The 11205-nt window shown below is 41.8% G+C and overlaps 1 protein-coding gene across 2 annotated transcripts in view; it reads right to left on the bottom strand.

Annotated features, from left to right (window-relative positions):
* The window catches only part of PLCB1 (phospholipase C beta 1), a 334715-nt gene that overhangs the window by 131338 nt on the left and 192172 nt on the right, over positions 1–11205 (bottom strand). For both annotated transcript variants that reach the window (XM_032684593.1, XM_032684592.1), the window contains exon 4: positions 4967–5107. In XM_032684593.1, coding sequence (XP_032540484.1) covers positions 4967–5107 — 141 coding nt within the window. The remainder of the gene's footprint in view (positions 1–4966; positions 5108–11205) is intronic.

The raw sequence follows: 11205 nt of genomic DNA, 5'->3' as shown, positions 1-11205 counted from the left end.
CTCACTGCTTGTCCTCCCCTGCAGGTCTCTCCTGCAGCTTTTCATTGACAACTTCAGCACATTTTTTTCTTTCTAACTCAGTGCTTATTTACAACCTTTAACTGCAAACCTCTTTAATCACGACTGTGGTTTGGGATTGGCTTCATTTCACCTTTTACAATAAAGGGATGAAAACAAGCAATGCCTTTGCAAACACTGTTTTACTTAACAAAGTTTTCTGAGCTTCCTTTGAAACTAAAAAAGCATTTCCTTTCATAAAAGCCCAAATCCAAAATTCCCATTGCCACACAGCCTCTCATACTCTTTGGGAGGTATTCCCTTCTCCTTGGTTTTTCTTTTTCTTGAGGAAAAATGAAAAAAAAAAAAAAAAAGAGGGGAGATTTCACTCTGACAAAAATGGACAATGATAAGTATCACTGACTTCCAGTGCAAGAAGTATTCCTACATCACTTTGGAGCTTATGAGCTTGTTTTATCTAAAAAGTAGACTTGTTCTGAAGGCAAATCAGCGTGGCTGAGATAACCCTCCCCTCCACCTTCTCATGACCACTTCCATTTCTCTTCTTTCATTGTTTTTCCTTCTTAGGTTTGATTTGAAGAAATCAGGGGTGTGAGAAAGCAGAGGAGGAGGAGTCTGGTCCCTGAGCAACCCAACTGCTTCGCTGTGACTCTTGGAACAGAAAGCATATTAAGTGCAGCATCTGTTTTTCTTCTTGGCAACTCGTTTTTCCAGGCTCAAAATAGGCTCATCTTGTAAACACTGCTTTGTTTAGGCACTAATAATAGCAGCTCAAACTTCTCCCTCTGACACTAAGGGCTGCAGAGATTAATGGCAACACAAAATACTATTTGGAAACTGAAAATATGTTGGCTTTTAACACAGATCTTGACAGACTTTGCTTTTTATCTCACTGGTTCTGCTGGGCTTGAAACCAAAATACTTGGTAGAAAACAGGAGTAGGGCACTTCAGGAGTATCCCACACCCCAGCTCTTCCTTCTCATTGTCCAAATGCTTGTTGACAGGAATGTAAAAGGAACTCATTTATTGTGTGCCTGTCACGTGCATAATTTATATATAAATGTATATATTTATATAAACAGTCCTGCCATGTCCATTTCCTAGCTTTTCCTGGCTCTTCAAAGCACTCGCATCGCTCTTCCCAAACATTCCAAGGGCTACCTGCAGGCTGAGCCAAGTCAACAGGTCACAAGCAACACTTGCTCATTGTCTCTCTCATTTCAGGGTCTTCATTCCAGCCACCCCAGAGCCACAGCCAAAGAGCCAGGATCAGACAAATCTGCCAAGGGCCACATCACCTTTGCAGCGAACCCTCGGCAGGAGAGGAAACCAGAGCCTCGAGCACAGAGCTAGAGAAATAAAGGAGATGTTTGGGACTGCCTTTGATGGGCTTGGATCAAGCTGTGAGCCAAGATGTGTCTTGCTGCTTTAGCTACCAAATGGCCCCATTTCCTTGGATTTGCTGCACAGCAGAGAGCAAAGCCCATCCTCAAACTGCAGGAATGATGCTCTCTCTGTGACAGCGATTCCAGAAGGCAACGCTTGGGGAGAGCATCCAGGGGTAGGGACTGTTGTGTGTGGGAAGAAAACAGTCTAGAGCAGAGAGGTTGTAACAGCCCCTGGATCACTGCAGGGGACTCTTGGACAGATGCAACACAAAAGGAAAATACAAATCTGGGTTTTTGTAACAGGACTGCACCAGTGCCAACAAACCCAGGCTCTGATCCCACGTGGTAGTGGAAGGACCCAACCTTCTGATATCCAACTCCAAGCAAGTCACATCCAGCATATTAAGAGCTCCCTGAACTTGATCCCCTCTTGGTTACATCCTGTTATCTTAACTCATTTTATATCATCCCCGTGAGCTTTATTAAGGAGTTCTTTCTCTGCTCTGTGCTCTGGTAGGTAGAATATAAGCAGCAGTTCACTGTGTTGCTCAGGGAAGTGATACCTCTCTTCCATTGCGTGCATCAGGATACCAACCAAGACACGGAGCACAACAGAAGAGAGGAGACCTTTTTCATAAGACAAGACAGCACAGAGTCTTGAGAACACTTCCTTCAAATCAGAACTGACTATGTGTGAAGGCAATGTTCCTCTCACATTTCTTTTTGGTGGGAGGTTAACAAAGCAAGTTGATGAAATTCCACACTTTCACTCAGGAATTTTATTTTTAAAAAACCCATATCAAATGGATGTGAATTTATATGGTTTGCTTCAGCATTTTATTATACTGATCGAGCTCTGGGGAAGCCAGAAAAATAAAGATGTGTGCTGGAAAGCGCAGTATAGTGTGACTGGTGAATCATCTTTGATGGCACCATTTTACTCATGGAGGAATTCATCAGCTCTCAGGGATGGATTTTATCCAAAGCTTATCAAACCGAGGAGAAACAGATTTCCCTGGGCTCTGGAGAGGGGCTTGTACGGCCAGGACTGGCCACGCAGCAAGAACAGGGTTGGCAGGAGAGGCACAGAAGAGAGGGAGAGGAAAGAGATTGGGAAAAACAAGAAAAAAGCCACTAGATTTGGGAAGAGAATGGAATACTGTAGAGCAGAGGTTGATAGGTTGGGAATGGAGACAGAGAAAAAGAGCACCTGCTCAGTACAGGGTTTGAGAATAAAGCTCTGTCTTTATCCTGGCTTCTGCAGAACTGTGTGGATGCTCACAAATAAACCCTGTGCCAGTACATTCTCATTTCTACCTATCTAGTGCACCTGAGGAAAGTTGAATAACCCAGGACTCGTATTTTCCTAATTTTCCCATCATTTGGCCAGTGGATGTGGCAGTTTGTAGCAGAAAGGGAAGCCCTCTGCAGAGGGAAAAAAACCCCATAACTGAATAATTTAAACTGCCTCTCTAAGACCACTACAATTTACTTTGCCTGGTCAACACCAGCCACACAACTTGAAACAAAATATTCATGCACTGAAAAGGAAAGGTGAGGGAGATTTCCACTGGCACTTGCTTTCCCTGGAACATCAGAAGGAGGAAGGGTCAAAATTTGACGTGTGACACTGAAAACATCTTGTTCTGACATTCCTTCCCAGAGACCCCTGGAGGGATGATTTGTGCCTGATGTGCTTATTTATTACAGCTTCTCTGGGAGACAATAAGGACCAGAGTCTGTGGTCTGGCTCATCTGATGTTGAAGACGGGTTAAAAAAAGAGGAATTTTTAGCTGCATTCAGCAGTGCTCAAAACTGTTTCCATTCAGACAATCAGGATATTGAACATGACCTCAAAGCAAGCACAACTAATCTGCAATGCTTTGAAAACTGCACCCCCAGGCCACAGCGCCCAACTGATCAAATATTCACTTATTTGCTCTCCTGCCTTTACAAATGAAAAGCAAGACTTAGACTCTTAGGAGTCACTCAAGATTTAGAGCAGCCAAGTTTTTACTAAACATGATTTTATCTCCTGTATTTTAAGGTTCCATTATCAAAGAGAAAACAGTCCTAGAACACCAATTTCTGTGCTGTTCTGGCAAATAGATTATGGTTCACTGACTGGGGGCTGGCCAGGAAGGTGCAGGAGGAGGACATACAAACTTCTGATTTGGGTTATTTTCCCTGCTCCCTGATAAGGGTTAACAATTCCTGCTGGGAAAGCTTCAGCATACCTTTTTGTTTCCTATCATAAACTTAGCTCCTTTTTCTTTCCCTGCAGAGCTGTTTCCATCATTTGCAGTGTCAGGATTCCTCACCCACCCCTGCAGAGCGTAGCTGTGCATTTCCAAGCCTGAGGACAGCACTTCCCACTCAGCTGCCCATGGACCACCACAAACTCATTTGGTTTCTATTCTTTCATATCACAGGAAGACTAAAAACGGGGTTTTTTACCAAACTGATCAACTGGCTAAAGAGATTTGGCAGAGATAGAAACTTGGCAAGCACAAATATCCTCCCCTAGTTGAAGGCTTTCACACTATGACCTTTTGGCACCTGGTCTAACAATCCTTGTTGCCTGTGAGGTGACAAAATAACTCCCCACTGTTGTTAAATCTCAGCAGGCTGCAGAGAATATTTCTTTTTAGCACAATCTAGTGAACTCAAGGGTGCAAAAATGCACATATGAAAGTGTGTTCTGTGCATGGCTATCTGGGGGCTGGGATCAGAGTGTACCCACATGAATGGAAGTGGAAATAGGAGCAGATTTTCAATGTCAGTTTGAAATAGATAAAGAGCTCCCACTTCAGCAAATTGTACAGAAATGTATAGAAAGTGGAAGAAGGAGAAAAAAAACCAATCTTAAACCATGTACTAATATGAATTGTAACTTGCTTGGCACACAAAGCTGTGTTTTATGTGGTGTGTGGGACAGAAATGAAGGAACTGGATACCTGCATGGAAAAAAATGCTTTGCCAAGGCAGTGATGTTGACTACACAATCCTTATCAAGGGCTATCAGTGGGCAAAATGTGGTGCTTAAAACTGACCTTCCACAGATGAACGTTCCTGTTTGTGTTCAAAGACAAACAAGGTGCCTGACTGCTGACACTCCTGAGTGCACAAGGCAGAGCTGCAGATTCCCACCACCCTGGCACAGGCCAACCTCCAAAAGTCAACCATTTACCTACTCTGTTCCTACAGGTGATCCACAATCTGTACACACTTAGAACAGGGTGATAATTACTGAAATGTATTGATGTGTGTTTGGAAAGTCATGGTATAACATCACTAGAAATTTGTGTACTGTTATTTTCACAGTGATTAGTTGGATTCTATGGGCAACATTATGAAGATGAGCACATATTTTGGGGCCTGATCTTGCTGAATAAACTCCTGGGGAAAAAAAAAAAAAAAGACTGTGCATTTCTTCTCGGGAACTGAGCAGCACAATTCTAAAACAGAACTGAAGTTCGTTTCATAGCAATTTCCACGTTCCTGTCATTTATCCAGATCTCAAAACATTAACTTTATAGACAGATGAGTGTGTATTACCTTTGCTATATCCTCCTGGAATGCCACCAGGTTCAAGTAGGATATATTGACCAGGTCTGGCCCATAGACCACAGTGATCATCCGATTTTCCAGCCGGCCTCCCGCGTTCCCAGCATCCAACAGCTCGCGCAGTTTTGGATCCTGCAGGTAAATATATGAGGAAAGAATTACAAATCTTTCACAAATACATACGCCAAAAGAGGTGATTATTTTTGCAAACACTTCAATTTCGAAAATTTTGTGTTGTGTTGAAGGTTTTTAACACAATGGCACTTGTTTCTGATCCACTTAATTACTCATTAAAATATTCAAAGTTATTAACCCAGAATAAAAAGAAAATCACTGCTGTAAATCCTTCAAAGCCTTTGAGCTCTGTTTGGGTACTGCACAGACTAAGAGCTGTCCAGCTGATGTCTGCACATTCCTATTTCCAGTCATTTTGCCTCAGAAGTTAAGCACACACAAGCTGTGTTGCTTGTCAGAATAACACGATCTGTCCAAAGGCCACTGGCCTCAGCAGAGAGATTCTCTGTGATAAAACTAAAAATGAGAACTTGGTTTTTCCTAAGGAATTAAGAAGACTTCTGGAATTAACTGTCTTAAACACTAGGAAATGAAAGATGGTATTTTAGTGACCTGTTCTTTCCTTTTCATGTTCAAAACGGCATGTATTATTTAAATTATTAGATACATTCCATTTAGATTTAGTTTTTAGTCTTTTTTTTTTTATTTCATTTTATATCCAACGTAGAACCATTTAGGTTGGAAAAGACCTTTAAGGTCACTGAGCCCCCATCACTAAACCATGTCCCCAAGTGCCACATCTACACGTCTGTTAAATCCCTCTGAGGACGGTGACTCAACCCCTTCCTTGGGCACCCTGTTCCAGTGCTTGAGACAGAAATGACTACATAACATTTCTGTGAAGGAAAGATAAATTCAGTGACTTCTATCGCCTGTTAACAGGCTGAGCCTCAGAGCTTCACTGGCAACACGAGGGTTTGAGTAAAGATTTCAGGTTACTTTGTGACTCAACTCGTTTCCGTTTCTATTAGGCTGCAGCTTTTCCAAGAATTACACTCGGTGTTTTTCAAGCTAAGACAACTACTTGGCTCCTTGGCCTCCTGATGAAGTTTATAAAGGCAAAGAGAGATGAAAAGATGCCCTGTGTGACTGGATTCGATCCTTTGAAAAGATACGGTGTAATGTGAAAGCTCAGGTTTCCTAAAAGAGAAGATTTTTCAGTCTGGTGCAAATGCTAACAAATGGCCAGCAAACAGAACCCCCATGGGAAGAGATTCTGTGCAGAGCTCAAATTATTTCAAAACTGACACAAAAATAACCTGCAGTTCAAGTTTCGCTGTCCCGTGAATCTTTTCCCCCCACTGGCTGCATGTTTAGTGCTTATGGTACTTATTATTATTTAATAACTTTTTGACTAAGCATCTAAATTTCCACTGACTGATACAAATTAATGAGAGCAACAAGATGATAAAAAGAGCCATCTTTTTCATGGATCTCAGAGGAAATTCTGTATCAACAAGACCTCAGTCTAAAGGCCATCTCTCCTGACTGGTATCACATCTGCTCATAGGCAGTGGAGTTTACGGGTATGTTCACCAAACACCTCACCAGGTTTAGGAAAGCATTTTGAAGGATGACGTAGAAACTGGAAAGAAAGCACAAGGCTGTCTATCACACAGTGCTGAGTCTCCTAAATACTGGGTACCATGGCAAGTGTTGCAGGAAAACAGAAAGAATAATCCCATTTAAGGGCTCTGTGAGGAAGGAATATGATGGTTTCATGGGTAAACAAGTTGACCACAGGCTTTTGCGTAAGAGAAAAACACGAGAGGGATATAAAAATAGTAGTTCCAGAGATGAGGAGACAAAAAAAAAAAAGGGGTATCATTTAGATCTGGGAGAAGAGCACCAGAAATGCCCTGAAGTTGCTAAGTTGGTGTATTACTAGATGGGTTACTTTCCCTTTTATTTACAGGCTGGATGTTCCAAAGCTTTGTTTTATGTCTGTGGGAGATGAGAATTCATCTACTTTTCACTCTCCCAAAATCAGACAGATAAATGCTTCCGCTCAAGGGCCTGTCTGGGAACAGCATCATCCTTTCTGAGCTCAAACTGAACAGCACTGTCTTTCTGGTTTCCTTCTCTTCCAGGGATTTGTCATTCCTCTCTTCCTCTCCCTGGCTGAACCTCTTGCTCCCGGTTTCACTCCCGATGATGAACGGCAATCACACCAACAAAAGAAGAAAGCTGATAACCTTTTTCTTTCCTATTTACAGTCAACCATAGGATGTGTCTCAGTGATGAATCACCCTCTAGTTAGACTGAGAGGGAGGCATTAGCCACGCAGCAGAGTGAAAAAAAGAAACATATTTGAAATGGGATGCTTTTTCAAAGCAAATTCATCAAAAGAGGAGTTATCTGAGACTGGCTCAGGAAGGTTTTTAGAAGCACGGAGTAAGTGGCAAATCAAGAAACAGGACTATGAATTCGGTTTTCCAAATCAAAGACTTTTTCCTCCAGGTTTTAAAGGCAAGAAATTAGACAGCCCATCTTCTTTGGGCTGACTAAAATGCTGAATTTCTCTGGTCTGTCTAAGACTTGTCTAACCAAGTTTGAAGCACAGAGTCCTTTCCAGCAACGCATCCTCCTGTCCTCATCCAGCACCTACCGATAAAGGGCACACACTGTGTGTCCTGGGCTCCCTCAATGTAACCTGCTGTGTGCTCCACAGACTTAAAATAGATATTTTGTAGATATTTTTAGTATATATTTTTTAAATTTTTTAGTTTTAAGTTCAACAAAAAAGAATAATTTTGATACCAACATGATTCACACCCCTTTTGACCCCTGCCACTGGTGCACTGACGAATGCACTTGCTAAGAACAATTTATCCCCCAGCTGATGATCCAGTCATATTATTTAGTCCTTAGGTCTGAAGTTCTCAAACTTAAACTACCAAAGTGCACTGCTACCTCTCCCCATGAACAGCTCTGCTCCCTCATTACCACAATTAGCTGCAGACACTCCTAAGGAGATGAGCAAAATATCCTTTATCCACATCTCGAAGACTATCAAAGCTCTATGAATCAAAGGCCTTTTTAAAATGTCAGCAAGTTTTCCTGTGGAGATGATAGGAAAGCACAAGGTAAAAAAAAACCCAAAAAAACAACCAAGAAGCAAGACCAAATTTAGCTTCTTTTATGTAAATGGGATTATTTTGATTTGGATAATTCCATTTCAAGGAATGAGACTGAAAATCTGTCCCTGTTTGGAGGTGTGTTTGATGTCCTGGCTCATGAGGGCACAGGCTGGTTTTTGGTATAATCTCTTTGCTGGACTGGGGCCTTATTATGAACATATTGAGCTCTTTGGCAGATATTCAGAAGAGTTATACCTATTTATTATTGATTATAGTAGTTTTTGGAACACCTGAGCTGCTGAAGGTCTATCACCTTTGGGAACATGCCCATGGGATGCCCAGTGAACAGCAGGATATTGGCCATACCCACAGAACTCAAAGTTCACTTTGCAGGGTAATAATTTCTGACATTAACTCATGTCAGAAAACATCAAAAAATGTCGATGCTTTCTTACAAAGGAGCATCTTTTTGACTCTTTCAGTCAAAAGGCCTAAGGGGCAGCTTGTTTTCTCCCTTCCACTGAAGTCCAGAAGGAGCTTCAGCTCAAGGACTGACCCTGGAACCAGGTCAGGAAAACCAGTGTTTTGGATGGGACAGTTCTGTGCCTAAAGGGTTGACATTCCCAGAGGCAGACGGAACGTGCCACCTCCTCTGGATCTGCCTGCTCACAAGGATGGTATTGGCAGCCAAAGATCTTTAGAATCTATTAAAAAATCAAGTTAGTCATGTCAAATTAAGGTTAGAGCTGGTCAGAGGACTATGTGCTCATTTGGTAAAAAACCTTCCCTATTTGGTTCTGCTGTCTTGAGAAAATGATCAAAAAAACCCACACTTTAAATCAACCTGAAACAAAACCAGAAAATAGAAAAAAGCAACAGCCAGAAACATAAAATAAATGAATTAAAAAAACCCCCTTAAGGTAGTCCTGCAACTTTCATGAACAAATGCAGAGTAATGATATTTTGTTAGAAACCAAGATTCTGTGGACAGAAGGATAAAAATAGATTTCAATCAGACTTCCAAAACTTTCTCCTGTTAGATTTTGCTGAAAATCATAAGAACAATGTAAATTTAAAGAGGCAACTCAGCCACACTGCTGCTGACCTCTGTGAGGACTGCTTTCCACTGTGGTTGGTGTATTAAAGTGCAGTTCTTAACCCCAAAATCCCAATTAGTGTGTGCTCTGCACAGTACAGCAAATGCCATAACATCTCTTAATAGAATCACCAGCTCTTTAAACTTTTTCTTTCCTGAAAGCTAATACTAATAACACATTTTGCTGTTGATTTCTAACTTATATTCATAGCTATAAGGGTACTTCAAAATTCCCTAGACTCTACACCATAATCCCCAAAGGTTATATTTATGACCTGATAACTTCAGGAGAGATTTGAAACAAAAATGGCTACAGCCTTTCATCTTAGTTTCTTTCTCTTCAGAACAAGATTTCCAAACACTCAGAACCGCATTTATATTTTTCTAGCTCTTTATGTATCCCAGGAGAGGGAATATAGTGGGGAAAGAAGCATAATTAGATAGCTACATATGCAAAGAGTCTTCCAGGAAACACTCAAGTTTGAGCTTAAACTAAATGAAGAGCCTTGCTAAAATAGGACCTTACACTGTAACTCTGTTAGAGGCAAAACTCCCACAGGTTTTCTTCAAATAGAAAAACATCTGTTCTCCAAGAATGCCTTAACAAAGACTGTCTATCAACAAAAACTTATATACATGTATGTATGGACAGCATGGATATATCATGTATTTCACCCAGATACCAAAATACCAGCTCCTAACCCTTTAAGCAGCAGGTAAGTTGCTGGTTTAGGGGCAGTATGAAGAAATCCTAAGTGACTCTTAGAACCAGACCACTTACCCCCAGTGACCACTGGACTGATCCAACCAAACTCTGCGGTGCTGCCCAGCACAGGAGACCAAACAAGGGCAGGAATTGCTCTCTAAGACTCTGTTAAAATGGTTTTGCACCACCTGTGGTAGCCAAAGCACACAGTTCTGGTCTGCAACTCTTCTTGGGTCCCTGGTGTTGCCTGGTCCCTAAGTGTTGCTTCTCATCTTTGTATCTACAGAGCTCCATCTTGCCCAGTCATCCCCTCTGCACCCCCGGCCAAGCAGGGACTGCAGCACCTCCCTAAGGAAGAGTTTGCCCCCCTGGGTCAGCCAGGGGGGATTTCCCCACCTGGAGCCTGTTCTCTGCCTCACAAGGGAACAAGGCACAGGTGCTGCTGGTTACAGGACACGTCTGGGCTGCAGGTGAGACAATCCCACAGCCAGTGTCCCACCCCAAAGGGATCATCACTCTGCATTGCTTCTTAAGGAGCTGTGAAGGGCTGCAGAGCATCACTGTGACCCCCAGACAAAATGTTCTTGCTAACTGGCTTAAATTCACTGCTAACTATCCCCCCACAGATCTCAAAGCCGGTTCAAACACCCTTTCTGTCACACCTAGCAACAGCAGAGCGCTAAGAACTTCCCATCGAGAGGACTCACAGACTCATCCTTCAAGGAAACATGTCTTCCTTCTCTCTCTCCTTCCTTTGTTGAGACCAAAGTCAAAACTCTCAAGTCTGTTTTTCAGGAATCCCTTTCACTGATTAAGGAGAATGTCCATACATGGGAATCACACCTACAAAAACCCAATGACAGGATTTTGTCTGTCTGTCTTAATGACAGTCATGTGAAATGAATAAACTCCAATTACTACATCAAAGATATTCAAAACAGTGTTCTCCAAACTCTCTCTTCTGTAATTACACAGAATACACAGGAAGTTTGATATTTAAATGGGTTCATTTGTATCAAGTTATCCTTACCAAATTCATTGTCATTAAACCAGAAACACATTTAGCCCAGTAAAGATAAACACTGCATTATGGTTTTAACACAAATAATGTCTTCACACCTTTCACAGAAGCGTTTCAGATCAACATATAACCAAAATATTTGCAAATACTTCTCCTCTGAAATTCCTTCTCCCTTCTAGGGTTTCAGAATGGATTCCAAATTTATCATGATATCACCATAGCTACCTATGCACAGAAATAGAGCCGGTATCT

This window comes from Chiroxiphia lanceolata, chromosome 3 (genome assembly GCF_009829145.1).
Source record: "Chiroxiphia lanceolata isolate bChiLan1 chromosome 3, bChiLan1.pri, whole genome shotgun sequence".
Taxonomy (NCBI): domain Eukaryota; kingdom Metazoa; phylum Chordata; class Aves; order Passeriformes; family Pipridae; genus Chiroxiphia; species Chiroxiphia lanceolata.
The sequence above is the reverse complement of the archived record's forward strand: the minus strand, read 5'-3'. Positions and strand labels throughout refer to the sequence as shown.